The 25526-nt window shown below is 34.3% G+C and overlaps 1 protein-coding gene and 1 long non-coding RNA gene across 4 annotated transcripts in view; one reads left to right on the top strand and one right to left on the bottom strand.

The window, feature by feature from the left end:
• Positions 1 to 16471, bottom strand: part of LOC127861879 (DNA repair endonuclease XPF-like) — a 64394-nt gene extending 47923 nt beyond the window's left edge. The window contains exons 1-3 of one of the 3 annotated variants that reach the window (XM_052400591.1): positions 16416 to 16471; positions 4727 to 4827; positions 2023 to 2119 (exon numbers count right to left, since the gene is read on the bottom strand). In XM_052400591.1, coding sequence (XP_052256551.1) covers positions 2023 to 2119; positions 4727 to 4800 — 171 coding nt within the window. In that variant the 5' untranslated portion in view covers positions 4801 to 4827; positions 16416 to 16471. Of the gene's footprint in view, positions 1 to 2022; positions 2120 to 4726; positions 4828 to 12608; positions 12653 to 16406 lie in introns of those variants that run through there. The other 2 variants (XM_052400592.1, XM_052400590.1) reach the window with 2 other exon arrangements.
• A 292-nt stretch (positions 16472 to 16763) lies between these two features.
• LOC127861899 (uncharacterized) lies at positions 16764 to 20610 on the top strand. Its single transcript, XR_008040356.1, has 3 exons — positions 16764 to 16929; positions 17645 to 17715; positions 20533 to 20610. It is a non-coding gene; the product is annotated as an uncharacterized LOC127861899 (long non-coding RNA).
• The last annotated feature ends 4916 nt before the right edge of the window (positions 20611 to 25526 follow it).

The raw sequence follows: 25526 nt of genomic DNA, 5'->3' as shown, positions 1-25526 counted from the left end.
GAATTCACATTGGTAACATCGAACTCAAACAAACATTATTCGCAGATGATGCCTGTTTTCTTCTCGATGGCAGTCAAAGGTCATTTGAATTTTTAATTATTACCCTTGACAAATTCTCCGCTATATCCGGCTTAAAATTAAATAACAATAAATGCTCTGTAATAAAATTAGGTGCACTTATAAACAAAAATGTAAAATTTTGTCCACATAAAAAATTTGATTGGAACTGTGAAAGCACGACCACACTGGGAATAACAATATACAATAATACTTATTTAACGGCTGAACACAATATATGTAATAAAATTCAAGAATTTGAAAACTGTTTACATAAATGGAGAAAGTGGAATCTTTCACTGATAGGAAAAATCACAGTAATCAAAACTTTTGCATTACCAAAACTAATATATCCATTTACAGTTTTAGAAAGACCAGACGAAAATAAAATGAAAACCTTAAAAACAAATATGTTCACATTTTTGTGGAATGATAAACCCGACAGGATAAAACGTGATCAAATTATACAGGAATATGAAAATGGCGGTTTGAAAATGATTGATATAGATAGCTTTGTGGATGGTCTCAAATCTACTTGGATTAAACGATTTATACATCAACCTGAATCAAAAATAACCAAATTATACAGTATTTTTCTAGAAAATTATGGTAATTACTTTATTTTAAAGAATCGCATCAAACCTGACGATATAAACACACTAAACATTCGTTCAGTATTTTTAAAGGACATATTAAAGGTCTGGAATAAGGTTAACGCACAAAATAAAATCGCACAAATCGGAAAAGAAATTATTTGGAATAATTCATTTATAAAAAATTCAAACGGTTTATTTTTCTATAAAGAATGGCATATTAAAGGAATCAACCATATAGAACAAATATACGACTATGGAACAAGGCAATTTTATAGTTTTGAGCAATTACAAAACTTGTACGGGTTAAGTACCAGAGATTTTCTAAAATACTTTAGTCATATAAAAAGTGTGCCACTAGAATGGAAAGAAAAGCTGAAATCTGAAAACATTAGTAATCAACCGCAAGAATATTTTCTCTCATCAATTTCAGAGTCAACTAAAATCTGTAAATTAGTATATCAAAAACTCGTACTGTCAAAGCAGATCAATCCAATTAAGGCAATTGCTAAATGGGAACTATATTTTAACAAAGAAATGCAAACGAATAAATTGTTTATTCAACCATTTAGACTGACACATGATACCAAGCTAAGATCATTCCAGTATAAATATATTATGCAAATTATTCCAAACAATAGCTATCTATTGTTATGTGGTTTAACACAATCCAATATTTGTGATTTTTGTAGTATGTCAGTAGATTCGAATGTGCATATGTTTTGGGAATGTCCTGTAATTCAACATTTTTGGAACGGTGTTAAAGTGTATATCGAACAAACAGCGAACTTGCCGTTTATTTCATATTTTGATTATGAACATATAAGCTTCTGTAACGTTTCAACAGGTCATTCGAACATGTCACAGATTGTTAATTTTATGACATTGTTGGCAAAATTTTATATTTTGAGAAGTAAGTGCCAGAACAATATACCCAATATTAATCATTTTATAACATTTCTTCAGAATAGGCTCAAAATTGAGGAGATAATTGCTTTCAATAAAAATCAAATAGAAACTTTTAGAACAACTTGGAATAGTTTTTTAAGATAATTCATTTAAAATTGTAGTCTGAATATGCATCTTTATGCTTTGATATATTTTGTCGAACTGTATTAAATTATTTTTTGCTACAGTCTCATGTAAGACTCTCGACAAAAAAAAAAAAAAAAAAAAAAAAAATAATTATGGTATTTTTAGTTTCAAGGAAGTCCCTCCTTACCGAAAATCAAGTTTAGGCGGAAAGTGTCATCCCTGATTAGCCTGTGCGGACTGCACATGCTAATCTGGGATGACACTTTATGCACATGCATTAAGCCCAGTTTTCTCAGAGCAAGGCTCATATCTAAATATACAGACCACTGATACTAACCTCCTCTAAATTAGTAGTGTTTAAAACCAACACAAGATTAGCAGGATCACAGTAGACTTTCAGGAAACTTAAGAAAATTCGCTCAATTCCAAGACCTCTGAAATATTCAAAGCAGTCATAAGAATAACAATTATAGAATATTAGAAATACCTGATCAAGTTTTACACACTTACATTGTAAATAATATTTAAAATTTGTAAGCATGTTAAAAGTTGATAATGCTTACCGGTATACATAAAAAATTAATGGTATTCAAAAGTACCGTAAGTCATTTAGAAATATGTTCATAACAAGAGATGTGTTTGTTAGAAACACAATGCCCCCTATTGCGCCACTTTGAATTTTTTGTATTTTGTTTTTGTTTTTTTGACCTTTGACCTTGAAGGATGACCTTGACCTTGAACTTCCACCACTCAAAATATGCAGATTCATGAGAACGCCGCTTTGAGAATTATTTTTTTTATCTTTGACCTTGAAGGATGATCTTGACCTTGAACTTCCACCACTCAAAATGTGCAGCTTCAAGAGAATGCCGCTTTAAATTATTATTTTTTAACCTTTGACCTTGAAGGATGACCTTGACCTTGAACTTCCACCACTCAAAATGTGCAGCTTCATGACATACACATGCATGCCAAATATCAAGTTGCTATCTTCAATATTGAAAAAGTTTTGGCCAATGTTAAAGTTTTCGGACGGACAGACGCCATATATTTGACATTTGACCTTGAAGGATGACCTTGACCTTCACCTTACACCACTCAAAATGTTCAGCTCCATGAGATACACATGCATGCCAATTATCAAGTTGCTATCTTCAATAGTGAAAAAGTTATGGCCAATGTTAAAGTTTTTGGATGGGCGGACAGACACCATATATTAGACATTTACCTTGAAGGATGACCTTGACCTTCACCTTTCACCACTCAAAATGTTCAGCTCCATGAGATACACATGCATGCCAATTATCAAGTTGCTATCTTCAATAGTGAAAAAGTTTTGGCCAATGTTAAAGTTTTTGGATGGACGGACAGACACAATATATTAGACATTTACCTTGAAGGATGACCTTGACCTTCACCTTACACCACTCAAAATGTTCAGCTCCATGAGATACACATGCATGCCAATTATCAAGTTGCTATCTTCAATAGTGAAAAAGTTATGGCCAATGTTAAAGTTTTTGGATGGACGGACAGACACCATATATTAGACATTTACCTTGAAGGATGACCTTGACCTTCACCTTTCACCACTCAAAATGTTCAGCTCCATGAGATACACATGCATGCCAATTATCAAGTTGCTATCTTTAATAGTGAAAAAGTTATGGCCAATGTTAAAGTTTTTGGATGGACGGACAGACACCATATATTAGACATTTACCTTGAAGGATGACCTTGACCTTCACCTTTCACCACTCAAAATGTGCAGTTCCGTGAGATGCACATGCATGCCAAATATCAAGTTGCTATCTTCAATATTGAATAAATTATGGCCAATTTTAAAGTTTTCGGACAAACAGACACCATATATTTGAATATGACCTTGAAGGATGACCTTGACCTTCACCTTTCAACACTCAAAATGTTCAGCTCCATGAGCTACACATGCATGCCAAATATCAAGTTGCTATCTTCAATAGTGAAAAAGTTATGGCCAACGTTAAAGTTTTTTTCGGACGGATGGACAGACTGACTGACATACTGACTGACGGACAGTTCAACTGCTATATGCCACCCTACCGGGGGCATAAAAACATTGAAGTTATTCAACTGTGAAATTATTGAAAACAAACAATTTTGGGACTATATATTCTTCATTGAGAAAAAACAGATAAAGGGCCATAAATCTGTCAAAAAACTTTCGAAGTCAAATTTCCTTTCGTTATGATCATCTACACATACAAGTTATTCAAATTTATACATTTGTACGTGATCCACCCATTAGTTAACGACCCGTTGAAAACACAAGCAAAGTGACGTACGTAGGGATCTATGTGGAAACATGCATGAACACATACATAAACTAGTGACCTGAAAATCAATAGGGGTCAACTGCGAGTCACGATCAATGTACCTATGAAGTGTCATGATCCTAGGCAAAACCGTTCTTGAGTTATCATCCGAAAATCATTTTACTATTTCCGATCACCGTGACCTTGACCTTTGACCTTGTGACCTCAAAATCAATAGGGGTCATCTGCAAGTCATGATCAATCTACCTATGAAGTTTCATGATCCTAGGCGTATGCGTTCTTGAGTTATCATCCGAAAACCATTTTACTATTTCAGGTCACCGTGACCTTGACCTTTGACCTAGTGACCTCAAAATCAATAGGGGTCATCTGCAAGTCATGATCAATCTACCCATGAAGTTTCATGATCCTAGACGTATGCGTTCTTGAGTTATCATTCAAAAACTATTTTACTATTTCTGGTCACCGTGACCTTGACCTTTGACCTAGTGACCTCAAAATCAATAGGGGTCATCTGCAAGTCATGATCAATGTACCTATGAAGTTTCATGATCCTAGGCCCAAGCGTTCTTGAGTTATTGTCTGACAACCACCTGGTGGACGAACCGACCGACAGACCGACCGACAGACCGACAGACCGACATGAGCAAAGCAATATACCCCCTCTTCTTCGAAGTGGGGCATAATTAATATATCAGCAGTACTGATTGGTATAATCAAACTCACTTTGCCATGACAAGTAATCCATCTTCATGGAAAGCATCCAAAAATATTTGTTGCTCATATTCAAGAAGATTCATGGTCAACGTCTGTAATTTTCACTTTTCCTGAAAGAGACACAAACTATAAAAACAGAAATCAAACATACAACAAGGGCTGGTGGTAAAACATGCATGCCCCCCATATGGGCTGTCCGTTGTAGTGGCAGCCATTGTGTGAATACTTTTTTTGTCACTGTGACCTTGACATTTGACCTAGTGACCTGAAAATCAATAGGGGTCATCTGCGAGTCATTATCAATGTACCTATGAAGTGTTATGATCCTAGGCAAAAGCGTTCTTGAGTTATCATCCGGAAACAATTTTACTGTTTCGGGTTACCGTGACCTTGACCTTTGACCTAGTGAACTGAAAATCAATATGGGTCATCTGCGAGTCATGATCAATGTACCTATGAAGTTTCATGATCCTAGGCGTAAGTGTTCTTGAGTTATCATCCGGAAACCATTTAACTATTTCGGGTCACTGTGACCTTGACCTTTGGCCCAAAAATCAATAGGGGTCATCTGTGAGTCATGATCAATCTACCCATAAAGTTTAATATCCTAGGCATATGTGTTCTTGAGTTATCATCCGGAAACCATTTTACTATTTCGGGTCACCGTGACCTTGACCTTTGACCTACTGACTTCAAAATCAATAGGGGTCATCTGCGAGTCATGATCTATCTACCTATGAAGTTTCATGATCCTAGGCGTATGCTTTCTTGAGTTATTATCCGGAAACCATTCTACTTTTTCGGGTCACTGTGACCTTGACCTTTGACCTAGTGACCTCAAAATCAAAAGGGGTCATCTTCAAGTCATGATCTATCTACCTATGAAGTTTCATGATCCTAGGCATATGCGTTCTTGAGTTATCATCCGGAAACCATTTTACAATTTCGGGTCACCATGACCTTGACCTTTGACCTAGTGACCTCAAAATCTATAGGGGTCATCTGCAAGTCATGATCTATCTACCTATGAAGTTTCATGATGCTAGGCCTAAGCGTTCTTGAGTTATCATCCGGAAACCACCTGGTGGACGGACCGACCGACAGACCAACCGACATGTGCAAAGCAATATACCCTCTCTTCTTTGAAGAGGGCATAAAAATTACAATAGTGCAACAAGCTATTCATTTTTATTTAACACTTTTACTGGTATATATGCTTTATTCCATTACTAGTTAATTCCGCAAGATTGTTCATGACATAACCATGAAATTTCCCCCACCATTTACATTATTTAGCCCCCCCCCCCCCCTCCTTTCCCAAAAATAAGAGAAAAGAGCCCAACCTCCGGATTTTAAAAGGACCATTTAGGCGTTTAATTGTTTGTAGATCCTGTATAACTGAAGCATGTTATATCATACTTTTGTGTAAGAAACCAGATCTCCAACAAATTTAGTGTTAACCTTATGTCCTGGTAATGGTATGTGCAACAAGAGCACCGCCTTGCGGGTGCAGACCGCTCATCTATTTTCTTTTTAAAGGTGAAGGGACTCTCATTTTCAATCACAAAGGAGGGAGGGGTGGAGTGAAGAGGGGTGTATAGCGTGGGGTTGTGGACATTTATTACATTATCTTCCAAAAAAGCGAAAAAATAAAATAAAATAAAATAAATCGGGGGCGGGGGAGGGTGGGGGGGTGGGTGGGGGGGGGGGTGGGGGGGGGGGTGGGGGGGTGGGGGGGGGAGGGCGATGGGGGGGGGGGATGTTTTGGGTGCGATGGTTGGACGGTATTTCAAACATAACTGTTTAAAAAAAAAAATTGGGGGGGGGGGTGGGGTATAGTGTGAGGGTGTGGTGGTAATTTGTGAGATGATCTTAAAAAAAAAAAAAAAAAATTGGGGGGGGGGGGGTGGGGTGGGGGTATAGTGTGAGGGTGTGGTGGTCATTTGTGAGATGATCTTAAAAAAAAAAAAAAAAAAATAGGGGGGGGGGGAGGGGGGAGGTGGGGGGGAGGGGGGAGGGGGGTGAGGGCACGGGGGACGGTTTGGGTGGAGTCTATTGTGGTATGTCAGGTAAGAGTAGTTTCGTCAAAGTATCAATCAAATCTAATCATAAATAAAGAAGTAATGGCAATTTTAGCAAAATTTAATAATTTGACCTTGAGAGTCAAGGTCATTCAAAGGTCAAGGTAAAATTCAACTTGCCAGGTACAGTAACCTCATGATAGCATGAAAGTATTTGAAGTTTGAAAGCAATAGCCTTGATACTTAAGAAGTAAAGTGGATCGAAACACAAAATTTAACCATATATTAAAAGTTACTAAGTCAAAAAAGGGCCATAATTCCGTAACAATGACAACCAGAGTTATGCAACTTGTCCTTTTACTGTACGCTTATGATAGTTTTTGAGTGTTCCAAGTATGAAAGCAATATCTATGATACTTTAGGGGTAAAGTGGACCAAAACATAAATCTTAACCAAATTTTCAATTTTCAAAGTATAAAGGGCCCATAATTCCGTCCAAATGCCAGTCAGAGTTACATAACTTTGCCTGCACGGTCCCCTTATGATAGTTAATAAGTGTTGCAAGTATGAAAGCAATAGCTTTGATACTGTAGGAATAAAGTGGACCTAAACACAAAACTTAATCAAATTTTCAATTTTCTAAGTATAAAAAGGGCACATAATTCTGTCAAAATGCCAGTCAGAGTTACATTACTTTGCCTGCACAGTCCCCTTATGATAGTTAGTAAGTGTTGCAAGTATGAAAGCAATAGCTTTGATGCTTAAGGAATAAAATGGACCTAAACACAAAACTTAACCAAAATTTTCAATTTTCTAAGTATAAAAAGGGCACATAATTCTGTCAAAATGCATGCCAGAGTTATCTAACTTTGCCTGCCCAGTCCCCTCATGATAGTAATTAAGTGTAACAAGTTTGAATGCAATAGCATTGATACTCACTGAGAAAAGTGGACCTAAACGCAAAACTTAACCAAAATTTTCAATTTTCTAAGTATAAAAAGGGCACATAATTCTGTCAAAATGCATGCCAGAGTTATCTAACTTTGCCTGCCCAGTCCCCTCATGATAGTAAGTAAGTGTACCAAGTTTGAATGCAATAGCATTGATACTTTCTGAGAAAAGTGGACCTAAACGCAAAACTTAACCGGACGCCGACGCCAACGCCGACACCAAGGTGATGACAATAGCTCATATTTTTTTTTCAAAAAATAGATGAGCTAAAAATTAGTTGGTAAATCACCAAGAAGATGCTAACATGTCCTGAATGTCCATAACTTAGGACAAAACAGCTTATGTAGGATATGCATTCTTCATAGGGTGCAAAAACGATCTTAATCTATCTTTTTTTAACGAGCACCCAGCGACAAGGAGGGTCAATAGCTGGGAGTTGAATTATTGCAACTACAAACAACATCACAACACACAAAGAAAGCAAGCAAGACAGATGGCCATTTCCAGAGGAACTAAAAAATAGCCATTTTTGTATGATTACGGTTTAAACCTACAGGTAAATACATAATTTTACATTAAATTGTGTCTGTGTTAAAAATTCTGGATGTTTGCTTGCATTTTGGATATTTGTTATTTTGTATAAGATTATTTATATGAGTCGTGTTCTGAGAAAACTAGGCTTGATGCATGTGCGTAAAGTGTCATCCCAGATTAGCCTGTGAAGTCCACACAGGCTAATCAGGGACGACACTTTCCGCTTTTATGGTATTTTTAGTTTCAAGGAAGTCCCTCCTTACCGAAAATTAAGTTTAGGCGGAAAGTGTCGTCCCTGATTAGCCTATGCGGACTGCACAGGCTAATCTGGGATGATACTTTATGCACATGCATTATGCCGGTATCGGGTCCGTTCGCCCTAGTTACACATTCGCCCTGGGTCCGTTCGCCCTGGGTTCGTTCGCCCTATATTATCATGTGCATATCGGGGTATGAACAGTTGATTGTTCACACATATAAGCAAGTTTGAACCTTAAGTTTTCATTAATTAATATAGTAAGCAATTAGTGAAAATAACTGGCCTTTGTTACAAACACGCTTACGAGTTAAAGAGCGCCGTTTTGATTTTTCACACATGTAAGCAAGTTTGTACCTTAGATTTCATCATTAATAAATATAATAAGCAATTAGGGAATATTACTGGCCTTTGTTACAAATACGCTTACAAGTTAAAGAGCGCCGTCTTTTATATTTCGGTAACACGTTTTTGTTTGATATGTTCGGAATAACCTAACTGTGAATTATCACAGTATATAAAATGGAGCTCAAATGTCTGGTTCTATTATTTCAAAAATGGATAATGTGTTGTGCATTTCGTGCAATTTGGAGGTACGACCAAGACAACATGCGATTACATGCGACGTTTGTGAACGGTGGCAGCATCGGCTATGTGGGACTGGTTAGTTTAATTTAATTTGTCAATTGTATATAATAAAAACATATCGTACGTACTTTTTCTATATATTTTAATGTTCCTTGAGGATTTCATTATTTCCATCTAATGTAACTGGTAACGGGATCTTCATTTACGTAGATAAATTATTTAGTTCTTAATAATTAATCATTCTGTCCATTACAGTCTTAGTGAATGTTGTCTCTATCGTATTTCATTTTCAATTAGCATTAAATGCTACCATTCTTCGACTTATGCGAATTAGCGTTAAGCGCTAATATCCTTTGATCCATAATAAATGTAATTAATTAAAGAAGCTTACGTTTGCGTTCTTGATTTGGTAAACAATTTAGATTGGAATTTGCTACTCGCTCTCTTAGCTTACTAAACTGTTTTATTATAGTACATCAATGTATTTTTCCATATGTTAGAGTTTGTAGCTTACCTAGCACAAAAAGTATACCGATGTGGTTTTGTGAAAACTGGGCTTAATGCGTAATACGGACTGCGCATTCCTTAAGTATTTCTAACAATATACAATAGTTATTCTAAACAATATGCAATAGTTATTTTAAACAATATGCACTAGTCATTTTAAACAATATGCAATATTTAGTTTAAAAAATATGCAATAGTAATTATAAAATTTTGTTAATTGAAATTAAGTAAAACTTTATTAATTATGATTAATTAAAATTATTAAATAAGTTAAAATGGAAATTTAAATATTACAAATATGTACACAATATACATGTAAAGTGCATCATTTATTATTCTATATATAAGCTGTATACATTAAATTTATAAATTATTTGTACATTAATATGTGTAATATAGTCATTAAGATTATGAGATTTTGAGTGTAACTTCTTGCGTTGTTTATGGTTCTTTCATTCAGCAATATATAACCACCGTCTGTCGGATTATCTAAATTCTTGTATTCTTGTCGATCCCTGCATAGGCAAATAAATTTAAAATTCATATAAACATCATTAAATCTCAATAAAAATATCATCAATATTCAATTTACTAAACTGATCAACTTCCAATAATTCTCGCATGTATTGCGCGGTGTGAAGTAGCAACCGGCCTTTATTGATCGGTGTCGATTAATTAAGAGATTATAGAGATAACGATCTGTGTTAATTGATTGATTGAGTGTCGTATTAACCTAATATAGTATACATTGAGAACAATTACTAAATCATATAGAAATCAGTTATGTAGAATATGATTGTTAAGTTGAAACTATTATCCTAAAGAGTATACTTAATATTAATGCATGCATAAATCATGTTTATAAAACAGAACTGTTATTATTATTTTTTTTAGAAATTATCTTTAATATGATTATAAGCCTATGATTAAGAAAATAAACATAAATTATGTTAATGAAACAGAGCGGTATATTTTGTGTAACATAAAGTTTTCATTAATTAATATAATAAACAATAAGAGAAAATTACTGGCATTCGACGGCTTTGTTACATACACGCTTACACGTTAAAGAGCGCCTTCTTGTTTTTTCACACATGTAGGCAAGTTTGTAGCTTAAATTGTCATTTATATATTAAAATGTTAAAAATATAACAAATTTTGTTATATTTATTGCTTCCCTGCTTTGATAATAAAATTTAGGGCGAACGGACCCAGGGCGAACAGGTTTTAGGGCGAACAGGATTTAGGGCGAACAGAAATTAGGGCGAACGGACCCGGATTCCTTTATGCCCAGTTTTTCTCAGAACACGACTCATATGATTTGAATGAAGGTGTACATTTTCAGCTCAACATACTGCCATTGTTATGAATTGCAGGGCAAGACTGCACAAGTCCTGCAGGACAATTGCCTAGGAATATTTCAATATCCTTAAAATATGTGTGACATAAAATTGCAAAGGGTCAATATGACTTATAAAGTTTCCTACATCATTGTTGAAATGTTCTTTCCTTAGATTATTCATACTGGCTTATCACAAATATGTCATCTTCAGCTTATGGAGGAAAAACCCAGTTGATTAAGTTGTTTGTTAATACCTGTGTAGTCTCCATTTTAAGCAGTGAAATAAGTTACTCTATGGAACACACACAAATAATTGATGAAAAATATTTTGCATCTTGGACCATTTGCAAACGCTTTGTTGGAACATATTTTTTTCGTATGTTGGTTTGTTGTCTGTTTTAAATCCTTCAACATCATCCCAACCTCTATAAAGAGTGTGTGTATGTCTGACGTATAGCAGACAAAATTCAGACTTGTTCAAACACCTACCTAGCGGTTAGAAATCCCCTGAAAAATAAATACTTTCCTTGGATGCAGTCACAGTGAGTCTGACAGTCTACTGTCATATTCTGCACACCAATATTATAATAAAAAAAATAAATTTACTTGGGACACAGTTTTGCATAACAACGGACACCTATGGTAAGAAATATACAATTAGAACTTCCGGTTCCTTGGAGTTCTACTCTTGGAATCAATATGCTTTTAGAAAAGGTTTTTAATTCAATGAATAACTGGTAAATAAATACATGTTTCAATTTATGATTTTTTCCGTTGTTTTGCAGGACAAGAGCTTTTGAAAAATCCTTACAAGATTTCACTGATCAAAACAAGCAGAGGTGTGGAATGTTTGTCCCCTGCTTATTATGTTTCATATTTATTATTGTCTAATCTAAAATGTTTTGTCACAGAATTGATTAAGTTTGATCCAATTTAATACAATCAGAAAAAATTCCATGTGTTGTTAATTCCTAACCCCAGCCATAGAGGTGTAGCTATGCCTGTAGACCATGGGGCCAAACGTGGGGCCTGTTGTAAGAGATTTCCAAATTACAGGCTTTTTAATGGAAGACACCCAAGCAACCCTGATTTTTTTATCTTCCGATTTTATAAATGAAAATAATTTAAAACATCTTCTTATAGACTATTACACAGCGACAAACTGTTTAAAAGTAAATATTTTCACAATTATTGGCTTTTACACAACATTTGTAGCCACAATTATTGGCTTTTAAAAAACATCATCATGTGCAGCAAATTTTGCTTTTTTTGCCACCATTTGTTCATATAAAACCTAAATTTAGGTGTTTTGAACAAAACCATCAATGATGTAGACTTTTTACATACATAATATAAACTTTGATTGTTTCAAAAATGTGTATAGGTATAAATTAAACTTTCAAAGGAACTAAAAATGTGTCAAAATACGTATCTTAGTGGTAAAGGGTTAAAAAGAGACAATCTTTAGGAAGTAAAGAAACTAAAGGAAAGAACAATCACAGGTCTATCCGAATTTATCACTCCGAAACGTAATACTATCTCATCTGAGAGTTTTATTCGAAATTATGCTGAATATGCAGTCATGAATTACAAATAATAATGACAAAATATGTATGCATGGTACATTATTTTATAGATTTTATTTTAAATTAACATTTTAATAAATTAAAATAGCAAATGAATGAAAAATACTTTTCATTAATTTTTTTACATGGGCGCTGCCATATTGGAATATGTTTTGATTCTATATAGAGTGAATCGGTTACAAATGTGATTGTACAAGTAATTAAAGAACATTATTGTAAGAAATTTACACTGTACTAAAATATTTTTTAAGGGGTATTGTTAGTAGTTTAAACAAGAAAATAATGTGCTTTCAATCTAAACACGTTGGCCCAGTGTTGGGTTATACCTAGACAAGTAGCCGGTGAACTATTTTTATATTAAATTTTAATCAAGTTTGACAAATTACACCAAACAAGCGAAACACGCAGGTCTGTGCTGTTCTTTGGTGCTAAAATAAGTTTTAATAACGAAGTAATTGAACAAATTCTATTACCGTACGATAAACAATATATAATTTTTAATTTGAATTTTTGATAGTGTTTAAAATTACAATTTTCTCATACTTTGTCCTTTTTCTATAGTTTCACCCACTCCTACATCATGCAATCCACATATTTTGTATGTTGCTATGATATTTTTCTGATAAAACTTTACTTATTTATCTATTTATAGTAAATTTTATCACCTTTAAAAAGTATGTTGTTGTTTGCTAGTCTAAAGAGGGTTTATTTAATGATTTATATCAAAATTACTAAGAAAGTTTAATGTTTTGTTGTCAAGTTGATGTCCGAACAGATTGTTAGGAAAGATGTAAGCAAATAGGGTTTGAAAGGGTTTAGACTTGGCCTGTTATTAAGTAACTATCTAATGTTCATTATTTTGCCTTTATTTGGTTGTGAAAACATTACAAATTAATAGATGTTGCCATTGTCTTGAAATTGTTTTAATTCAGTATAAAAAGTCAATTTTACTCTTAAGTTGCCAAATTTACAGGAAAAGAGTCTAAATATACTAACAAAGCTATGAAACCCCCCGTACTTTGAAGTATTCTTCACCGTACAACTAATTATAAAAGCAAGAAAAAAATTGCATTAAATATAATGGTATTCCCGGTTTTCAACCCCAATTATCTGTGGAAGAAAAAGATATTAAAGGGCTACCACTTCATCAAGCTGGCTTTACTGCCTTTAGAAAATTTATGTGAAGATTAAACACTATATTGGTCCTCAACTTATTTTACAAGTTATCAAGGACAAACATAACAAGACTATTTTAACAATTTTGAATGATAATTATCAATTAATGAACCAATGGTCACCGTTTAAACATTTTGATATACATATGTAAGTAGTGTTTATTCGCTTGTTTAAACATATTGTATACATTCATTTTGAATTTTGTTCATTAATATTGATGGCTTGAAATGATGGACAATGCAGCATGACATCTGACATTTCACCTTACGCTAGTGCAATAATAAATTTCTGGCTAACAAGCATTTTTATAAAAATACAGACTTGAACATTCATATCAATTCAAGCTGCCTTGTTCAAGATAATTGGAATCAATTGAAGAAAACAAACAGCATGTTCATGTACCAAACAAATGAATAACTAAACAATTTTCTTTCTTTACAATGCAGATATTAAATTCTGATTGTCAAGATGGGTCGAAGAAAGTCTAAGAGGAAGCCTCCGCCAAAGGTGAAAAATATCCAAAAAATGGCTGTGACTTTCAACTGTCCATTCTGTAACCATGAGAACTCCTGTGAGGTCAAACTGTTAGTATTATGCTGATGCATTTCAGTGTTATTATTTACTATTTTGGTAATGGGGCTGGTTCCCTTAGCATTGGGAAAAATAGCATCGTTTTGACTAACATTGGGAAATTAGTGTTGTTGATTTTTTTGCAAATATACTTGTAAATTTAGAATAAAAGTGATTTCAAAATTATATTTACTAAGGTTCAACTTATAGACCTGGATTTATGATTGATAAAAATGTCGCAACATATTTTAAAAAAGTTTTTTGTGTGGAAACCATCAATTGGGATTTTTGTGCTCCCCAAAAAATTTTGGAGGGAGAATATAGTCGCCGCTTCGACTGTCCGTGCGTCCATCCGTGCACAATTTTTGTCTGGGCTATTTTTCAGCATTTAATGACCGCAATTCAATTAAACTTTATGGGAAGCTTCACTACCAAGAGGAGATGTGCATATTATCAGCCGGTTCTGGTTGGATGATTTTTCACAGAGTTATGGCCCTTTGTCAAATTAAAATTTTCTATAAACAGTTCATATAGTGCAATTATGTCCTATTTCTCCCCAACTACTGACTGGAATTCAATGAAGCTTTATGGGAAGCTTAACTACCTTGAGGAGATGCGCATGTTATTTGTGGGTTCTGGTTAGATGATTTATTTAGAGAGTTATGGCCCTTTGAAATTTTTAAGTTGCTAAACCATCCATCGTATTATTTTGTCCAAAGTTATGCCCCTCAAGACGTTTCCGTTTTATCTGAATATATAGTGCAATATTGTGACAAAAAAACTTTGGGGAGCATCACCCGTCTCCGACGGTTTCTTGTTTACATCCCGTTTAGGAAAAATATATAAAATGTATCCCTGACAAAGGCGGAGGGATATATAATTGGGCGTGTCACTGTTGACAGATTGTCCATCTGTCAAAAATGTTAAGGGCTATATCTCAGAAATTATATAAGATATCAACCTGCAACTTCCTAGGTGTATAGTTATCAATGAGGAAAAGTGCCATTCGCAAGAACCATAACCCTACACTTTCTTTAATAAGAAATATTTCCCTTTGATTGCTTTTTGTATGAATTTTTTCAGGGCTATACATGTATCTCAGATACTGTACCATGCAAGATTTCAAAATGAAAGTTCATGGGTGTATTGATATTAATAAGGAGAACAGCTATGCTTAAGAACCATAACCCTTCACTGTCTTAAATAAGAATTATTGCCCTTTGTTGTTTCTGTATGATACAAAAGCATCAAAGGGCAATAGCTCTTATTTAAGAAAGTGAAACTATGGTGGAACATTTCAGAGCTTTATCTCAAATATGATACAACATTTCAACAGGAAACTTCATAGGTGTGTAGAAATCAATATGAAGATGTGCCATGCACTGCAACACAAGAACCATAACCCTGCACCTTCTTAACAAAGATTTATTTCCCTTTGTTGTTTTTGTATGATGTAACTTTTCAAGGCTATATCTCAGATACGCTACAAAATTTCAACTTGAAACTTCATGGATGTGTGGATATCAATGGGGAGAATTGCCATGCATACAAACAATTCCCCTTCACTTAATTATTACCTATTAATTATTACCCTAAACTTAATGTTTATACTGTATGTCAAGGGATTTGCACTGATCCATTAACAAATTTTTGATGGCAAGGGATATCAATTCAATGAATTTGCTTGTTTCATTGGGAATGGGTCCCCCTACCGGACCTGAATTTGAACGAAAAAACCTCTGACTTATTTTGCCCCCAAAGAGCTAATCAGATAAAACTGATTTCAGATAAGTTTATAAGTACATAATTCTAACATGGTTTGCTGATTGTTTACATAGACAACTAACAAAGTGATCACTTTAATTTGTGTGTTTATGAGCAAAGTATAAAATCTCATTCATTTAAACAAATCTATTTACGATGGGATGGTGATAGTTATTTCACCTTGTAGAACATGGATTCAATAGGTTCTCAAGAGAGCTTTTGTTGATGTTGTTTAATATAGATTTACATTGTCATACAAGACACACTTTTTTTTAATAAAATGGTGCTTTTATTGACATGTTAAACTTTTATCTGTGCTTGAGAAGTGCTTGCATTGTTTAATTAATTATAGAGTATTAAAATAAAAAGTTTTATTGATACAAAATATTTTTACATCTTTTACTTTGGCATATTTTTTCAGTGAAGCTGTTTAACGTCACTTTTGACCTTAGATGACCTTTATTCATGATAGATCTGAAATGAATAAACCCGAATTGTTCATTGGCTAATAATACAAAAATCATCGTAAACATTGGTAGTCTGGTTCCCTGGATATCATGGATATCATTGAACTGAAAATGAAATATGAATATATTGTAAATTACATGTAAATTACAATAAATTAAAAACTGTCTTGATACAAAACATCCTCAAAACATTACATCGAAACGTTTCTTTTTAGTTTACGAAGCAGTATAGCATTAATCGCATGTTTGTACAATTAAAAGAATCTATTGTTTACATGCCGTATGGGGCCACACTAAACACTACAAAAACAGACTAGATTGCTCTTAACCGGTACGCAGTTGTTTAGCACGATCGACAAAGCGGGGGTTTGGGGCGGTAGCCCGCGATACTCAGGGTGTTGGAAATATATCTGTTTTGATTTATCATAATCCATATTTGCGTTTATTAGTGTAAATATGTTTCTTTATACTTTGTTTTCTTCATTTTTTATATAAAGTTCTGTTTTGTAACAAGCTTTAAAGGGAGATAAAAAAAATCATATCACTATGATGCTTGCAATATTGAGTCTTTTATGTTTACATTCTACTAACATCTGTACACATTATAACACATTATCTTTTATTTAATTCCAACATTATGATCATAGTTTTTCAGTGGCAAATATGTTTTCTTTTCCTGTTGAAACTAATGTATTACTCATTCAATTATGAAAACCTAGTCATCACAATACTTATTGACAATAAAACATACAATATCACCTCTTCTTGTTCTTCATTTTTATTTGTTAATACATTAAAATATATTATCTTATTATCACTCTCTACCTTCATTAAAATACATGGTCGCTTCATTCCATCTCCTTTCACTGGTCGCAAACATTACAACATCAACGCCGTATATCTTTTTAAAGATATTTCTAGTTAAGTTTTAAGATTGTATATCAACAATGTATCACATTTCCAAAACATTAATATACTACTTAGAGTTGTACAGTAACATTATGCTTAAATTTCTTTAAAAAAAAGTGATGTATTAACATTTATTGTGACTGCAGATTGTAGTTTGTGGTCGAAGATTTTGTTTAAATTTTGTTTGTTAATGAAGTTAATAAAGATTTATAACAAACTTTGTATTATTCTTTTGACCAGCTGTCTTTATTTTAAGTGATCGTCAACGAAACACTGGCTACATTTCCTGTGGAGTCTGCCTGGAGGATTTCTCAACAAACATCAACTGTATCCTTTATATACACTCAGTAAAAATCAGCTGTGGTAATTCCTATCCCTTCCAATTTACAGCATTCCCCCCTGTTCTGCCTGAGTTAATGATGAAATGCCTATTTTACACAGTAAGGTTCACAAATGCATTCATAAATGATACATTTTGTTTGGCTTGGTTTCATCTAAAGCAATCATGAAAGAGACACGTCAGTCTGCATTCTGGATGGAACCAATGGTTTGCCAAGGCTGTCTTTGGAAATCCTTGAAAAGGCTGGATTTTTCTGTTGCAAGGCAAAACTAATGTCCACTTCAGTACTGCAATGCCAGGTTATTTGATGTTTTAATTTTTTAAGTACAATTGAACGTACTTTTGAGACAAACAGGCCTTAATTATTTTGATCTGAAAAATGTGTCTGCACCAATATCTTAAAAAGGTATTGAAGACTTATTTAAGTCAACAAATCTTATTCACTTGGATGAAATATTTATGGACAATAAGATCCGATTGATTTTTAGCTCATCTATTTTTTGAAAAAAAATTATGAGCTATTGTCATCACCTTGGCGTCGGCGTTGGCGTTGGCGTTGGCGTTGGCGTTGGCGTCGGCGTCCGGTTAAGTTTTGCGTTTAGGTCCACTTTTCTCAGAAAGTATCAATGCTATTGCATTCAAACTTGGTACACTTACTTACTATCATGAGGGGACTAGGCAGGCAAAGTTAGATAACTCTGGCGTGCATTTTGACAGAATTATGTGCCCTTTTTGTACTTAAAAAATTGCAAATTTTGGTTAAGTTTTGCGTTTAGTTCCACTTTTCTCAGTAAGTATCAATGCTATTGCATTCAAACTTGGTACACTTACTTACTATCATGAGGGGACTGGGCAGGCAAAGTTAGATAACTCTGGCATGCATTTTGACAGAATTATGTGCCCTTTTTATACTTAGAAAATTGACAATTTTGGTTAAGTTTTGTGTTTAGGTCCATTTTATTCCTTAAGCATCAAAGCTATTGCTTTCATACTTGCAACACTTACTAACTATCATAAGGGGACTGTGCAGGCAAAGTAATGTAACTCTGACTGGCATTTTGACAGAATTATGTGCCCTTTTTATACTTAGAAAATTGAAAATTTGATTAAGTTTTGTGTTTAGGTCCACTTTATTCCTACAGTATCAAAGCTATTGCTTTCATACTTGCAAGATTTATGAACTATCATAAGGGGACGGTGCAGGCAAAGTTATGTAACTCTGACTGGCATTTGGACGGAATTATGGGCCCTTTATACTTAGAAAATTGAAAATTTGGTTAAGATTTATGTTTTGGTCACTTTACCCCTAAAGTATCATAGATATTGCTTTCATACTTGGAACACTCACAAACTATCATAAGGGTACAGTAAAAGGACAAGTTGCATAACTCTGGTTGTCATTGTTACGGAATTATGGCCCTTTTTTGACTTAGTAACTTTTAATATATGGTTAAATTTTGTGTTTCGATCCACTCGAAGTATCAAGGCTATTGCTTTCAAACTTCAAATACTTACATGCTATCATGAGGTTACTGTACCTGGCAACTTGAATTTTACTTTGACCTTTGAATGACCTTGACTCTCAAGGTCAAATTATTAAATTTTGCTAAAATTGCCATAACTTCTTTATTTATGATTAGATTTGATTGATACTTTGATGAAACTACTCTTACCTGACATACCACAATAGACTTCACCCAAACCATCCCCCGTGCCCTCCCCCCCCCTCCCCCCCCTCCCCCCCCCCCTAATTTTTTTTTTTTTTTTTTTTTTTATAAGATCATCTCACAAATGACCACCACACCCTCACACTATACCCCCACCCCACCCCCCCACCCACCCCCCCAAATTTTTTTTTTGATTTTTTTTTTTTTTTTTTTTTTTTTTTTAAGATCATCTCACAAATTATCACCACACCCTCACACTATACCCCCCCCCCCCCCCCGATTTTTTTTTTTTTTTTTTTTTTTTTTCGCTTTTTTGGAAGATAATGTAATAAATGTCCACAACCCCACACTATACACCCCTCTTCACTCCACTCCTCCCTCCTTTGTGATTGAAAATGAGAGTCCCTTCACCTTTAAAAAGAAAATAGATGAGCGGTCTGCACCCGCAAGGCGGTGCTCTTGTTTAACACTGTTAGCCCCACAACCTGAAACATTACATTAAAATGTGTTGCACATCATGCTGACCAATGTACAAAATAATTATATTGAACTTGGTAAAATAGTAATTATGCTATTCTGTTTAATATTAACCCTTTACGTATTTCGACGTGTTTGTAGTCCCTTAGAAAGTTGAATGTTGTTACAGACCTTTCTTACTAGTTTTAAAGGTTTCATTTTCAACCATTAGATACTGATAAGCAGCAAACAGCATAAAATCTGAACAGACTGCGAGTTACTCGCAGACTGTTCTGGTTTTATGCTGTTTGCACATAGTCATTTTAATTTTGATGGGAAAGGGATAATACATGTCTTTATATATGATAGCTGGCAATGTGTCTAGTGTAAAAGGAGTACAAATACACAGTTTGTACAAAGGTCAAAAGACTAAGTATACATTGCAGTTGCTACCAGCACTTTCATTTGCATTTCTTATTTATTACAAGTATTAAGTGAAGTTAACATCATTAACTTTCATAAGAACTGATGCACTCATTACATTAATTATTTTTAGTTGGCCTGGGCTCTTAAGAAACATGACTGCACTATTTAATAAGTGTTATGCAATTTAAAAAGTATTGTAGAAATAACACCAGTCACATGGTGATGAATGTCCTGTTGTCCTTGACCTTGCCTCAGATCTGTCTGAAGCCATCGACGTATACAGTGATTGGATAGACGCATGTGAATCGGCGAATAACTAGCAAGAATTCTAAGGGATAGCCCTCTTAAACTATGTGTTCATTGGACGACTGTTAGATGTTTGGTGGAAATGAAGCACGATTGTAAAATTTATGTGTGAAAATGTTTTTCATATAATGTTGTTATCATAATTTCAGAAAATTCTTCAAAATGTTCTGTTTTCCTGATAACAACTACCATGGGTTATTTTTATTCGTTCAAACGTTTTACACTGTGCACAAGCTCACTTTTTTTTATGCTCCCGGTAGGGTGGCATATAGCATTTGAACTGTCTGTCCATCCATCCGTCTGAAAACTTTAACATTTGCCATAATTTTTGCAATATTGAAGATAACAACTTGATATTTGGCATGCATGTGTATCTCATGGAGCTGCACATTTGAGTGGTGAAAGGTCAACGTCATCCTTCAGGGTCAAAGTTAAAAAAAAACAAATCAAAGGGAAGTAACAAGCTTTAAAGGGAGATAATTTCTATTTATCATTTGGCAGCTACAGATCATTTTTACAAGGGATGTAATATTTTTTATTATATCCCTTTAAAAATATTACTTCCCTTGTAAAAATTATCTGTACCTGCCAAATGATAAAAAAAAATATTTATAAATGAAAGCGATGCAGTAGGGGGCATTGTGTTTCTGACTAACGCATCTCTTGTTTTTCCTGGAACAAACTTGTTACATTAAATCATTGGATCTGCATTTTGCGTAAATTTTACCTGCTTGTATTCATGTCTGAAATAAATTGTAGAAATGTTGTATACAATAATACATGTACATGTATTCTTTGTTTCTAAAAAAAATTCCCAAGCCTAAGGAGTCACCAAACTGAAGACGTAATGATTTAGAAAGGAAGTGAGTTAAACATTAGAAATTTGAAGTGCAAAGTTATCAGCAAAAAAAAACAAAATGTTCCATGTGTTTTGCATGTAAAGACATATATTAAAATAAAAAGTTCCAAATACATTGTTTCGTCAGACCATTCTTAAGCCAGTTTTAGACATTTTCATATATAAGGTTATCTTTGCTTGTGTGGCCTCTTTTGCTATCATGGGTCATGCATCATCCTATAGCATGTTATCACTCTAGGGTTAATATTGACAATATGTAAGCGGAGGTTTGAATTTGGGACAAGTAGAGTTCAATAACTAGGTCACCTGGTTAAATCTTGAAAATGCCTTATGCCACATACATGAACATCAGTCAATCTTGATAACATTTGGTCAGAATATTTATCTAATCAATATAATGGCCAAGCTCGAAACTGGTTCAAGCGGGGTTTAAAACTAGGTCACCAAGTAAAATCCTAAGAAAATGATGTGTCTACTCTAAAAGTTACATTAATGTTTGAATCTTGATGAAATCTGGTGATAATATTAATGTTAACAATTTCAATGCCGAGTTGAAATGTGTATCACATTGGATAAAAAAATGTCACCTTGACAAATCTTAGAAAAACCTGGTTATCATTTTAGAGCCTGCAGTATGTTATGTTAATGTCATTAGCCCACTTGAAGACTGCTGTCTGACATGCATTGTCAGCATTACCTTGTGAACACACTAGAGGCCATATTTATCTTCATAAAAATTGGTCAGCACATTTGTCCCAATGAAATTTTTGCCAAGTTTGATACTGTGGCATTTTTGGTTACGAGGTCAGTAGGTGAAATTAAATAAAAAAGCGTGTGAAGACACTAGAAGCCACATTTCTTCCCCAATCTTTTTGAAAATTTGTCTGAACTTATGTGTCAATAAAATCTCATCTGATATATAAAAAGGCTCTTGTGGATTTAAACATAAGGTCACGAGGTCAACTTGAATAAAATGTGTGAACACTCCAGAGGCTACATTTATTGACCAGTCTTCATAAAACTTTGTCAGAATTTGTGTCCAAATAATATCTCGGCCATGCTGAACACTGTGTATACTAATGTGTTGTTGAATACTTGATCACTAGGCCAAATTAAAGAGAAAGCTTGTGAACACTTGATGCAACAGTTACTGCGCACTTTTCATTAAAATTGAATAGCACATTTCTTGCAATGATATCTCGACCGAGTTAAAAACTGGGTCATATCAGGTTAAAAATCTAGATCATTAAGTTTAATAAAAGCCAAATCTTGCGAACTCCCTAAAGGCCAAATTTATTGCCCAATCTAAATAAATATTGGCAAATGTTTATAACGATGACATCGTGGCTGTGTTTGCAGTTGGGTCATTTGGGGTAAAAAAAACTAGATCACTAGGTCTAATTTATAAAAATAAAGTGTGTGAACATTGTAGAGAATACATTTATTGCCTAATCTTCATGAACTTTGGTCAAAACATTTGTCCCAACATTGTGAAAAGGTGGGTTAAAAACTACAAGTAGGTTAAATGATAGAAGTCAATTTTTTTTATATATATACATGTATAATATGGTAACCTTCCATTGAAAAAAATGGTGCCAGGAGCCTGGTCACTTTTTCGTATGTGGCTTGAGTTGAACTTTTTGAATACCGGTAGTTTGCAAGTTATAGTTTTCAACCTTTTCAGAAGCTCAGAAGTTAAAAAGTTATGTCGTTATGATATCTGGAAGGTGTTTGAAAATGATTGTTATTTGTTAAACGCAATGTGTTTTGATATTTATTCTGTTTCTGTTTTGAAAGCTGGTAAACACTACCTGCTCAGAACAGTTTAGTTTCATGAGAACACTGCATGCTCAGAACTGTTTAGTTTCATGAGAACACTACAAGCTCAGAAATGTTTAGTTTCATGAAAACACTACATGCTCAGAACAGTTTAGTTTCATGAGAACACTACATGTACATGCTCAGAACAGTTTAGTTTCACGAGAACACTACATGCTTAGAACAGTTTAGTTTCATGAAAACACTACATGCTCAGAACAGTTTAGTTTCATGAGAACACAACATGCTCAGAACAGTTTAGTTTCATGAGAACACTACCTGCTCAGAACAGTTTAGTTTCATGAGAACACTACATGCTTAGAACAGTTAAGTTTCATGAGAACATGGCATGCTCAGAACAGTTTAGTTTCATGCGAACACTGCATGCTTAGAACAGTTAAGTTTCATGAGAACATGGCATGCTCAGAACAGTTTAGTTTCATGAAAACACTACATGTACATGCTCAGAACAGTTTAGTTTCATGAGAACCCTACAAGCTCAAAACTGTTTAGTTTCATGAGAACACTACATGCTCAGAGCAGTTTAGTTTCATGAGAACACTACATGTACATGCTCAGAACAGTTTAGTTTCATGAGAACACTATAAGCTCAGAACAGTTTAGTTCATGAGAACACTACATGCTCAAAACAGTTTAGTTTCATGAAAACACTACATGCTCAGAACTGTTTAGTTTCATGAGAACACTACAAGCTCAGAACTGTTTAGTTTCATGAGAACACTACATGCTCAGAACAGTTAAGTTTCATGAGAACATTACATGCTTAGAACAGTTTAGTTTCATGAGAACACTACATGCTCAGAACAGTTTAGTTTCATGAGAACATTACATGCTTAGAACAGTTTAGTTTCATGAGAACATTACATGCTTAGAACAGTTTAGTTTCATGCGAACACTGCATGCTCAGAACAATTTAGTTTCACGAGAACACTACATGCTCAGAACAGTTGAGTTTCATAAGAACACTTCAAGCTCAGAACTGTTTAGTTTCATGAGAACACTACAAGCTCAGAACTGTTTAGTTTCATGAGAACACTGCATGCTAAGAACAGTTTAGTTTCATGAGAACACTGCATGCCCAGAACAGTTTAGTTTCATGAGAACACTACCTGCTTAGAACAGTTTAGTTTCATGAAAACACTGCATGCTCAGAACAGTTTAGTTTCATGAGAACACTACATGCACAGAACAGTTTAGTTTCATGAGAACACTACCTGCTTAGAACAGTTTAGTTTCATGCGAACACTGCATGCTCAGAACAGTTTAGTTTCATGAGAACACTGCTAGCTCAGAACAGTTAAGTTTCATGAGAACACTACATGCTCAGAACTGTTTAGTTTCTTGAGAACACTACAAGCTCAGAACTGTTTAGTTTCATGAGAACACTGCATGCTAAGAACAGTTTAGTTTCATGAGAACACTACAAGCTCAGAACAGTTTAGTTTCATGAGAACACTACATGCTCAGGACAGTTTAGTTTCATGAGAACACTACATGCTCAGAACAGTTTAGTTTTATGAGAACAGTACATGCTCAGAACTGTTTAGTTTCATGAGAACATTACATGTACATGCTCAGAACAGTTTAGTTTCATGAGAACACTACATGCTCAGAACAGTTTAGTTTCATGAGAACACTACATGCTCAGAACTGTTTAGTTTCATGAAAACACTACAAGCTCAGAACTGTTTAGTTTCATGAGAACACTACATGCTCAGAACAGTTTAGTTTCATGAGAACACTACATCCTCAGAACTGTTTTGTTTCTTGAAAACACTACATGCTCAGAACAGTTTAGTTTCATGAGAACACTGCATGCTCAGAACAGTTTAGTTTCATGAGAACACTACATGCTCAGAGCAGTTTAGTTTCATGAGAACACTACATGTACATGCTCAGAACAGTTTAGTTTCATGAGAACACTATAAGCTCAGAACAGTTTAGTTCATGAGAACACTACATGCTCAGAACAGTTTAGTTTCATGAAAACACTACATGTACATGCTCAGAACTGTTTAGTTTCATGAGAACACTACATGTACATGCTCAGAACAGTTAGTTTCATGTGAACACTACATGATCAGAACAGTTTAATTTCATGAGAACACTACATGCTCAGAACAATTTAGTTTCATGAGAACACTACAAGCTCAGAACTGTTTAGTTTCATGAGAACACTACATGCTCAGAACTGTTTAGTTTCATGATAACGCTACATGTTCATAACAGTTTAGTTTCATTAGAA

Source organism: Dreissena polymorpha, chromosome 16 (assembly GCF_020536995.1).
Source record: "Dreissena polymorpha isolate Duluth1 chromosome 16, UMN_Dpol_1.0, whole genome shotgun sequence".
NCBI lineage: Eukaryota > Metazoa > Mollusca > Bivalvia > Myida > Dreissenidae > Dreissena > Dreissena polymorpha.
This window is presented reverse-complemented; position numbering and strand designations above follow the sequence as displayed.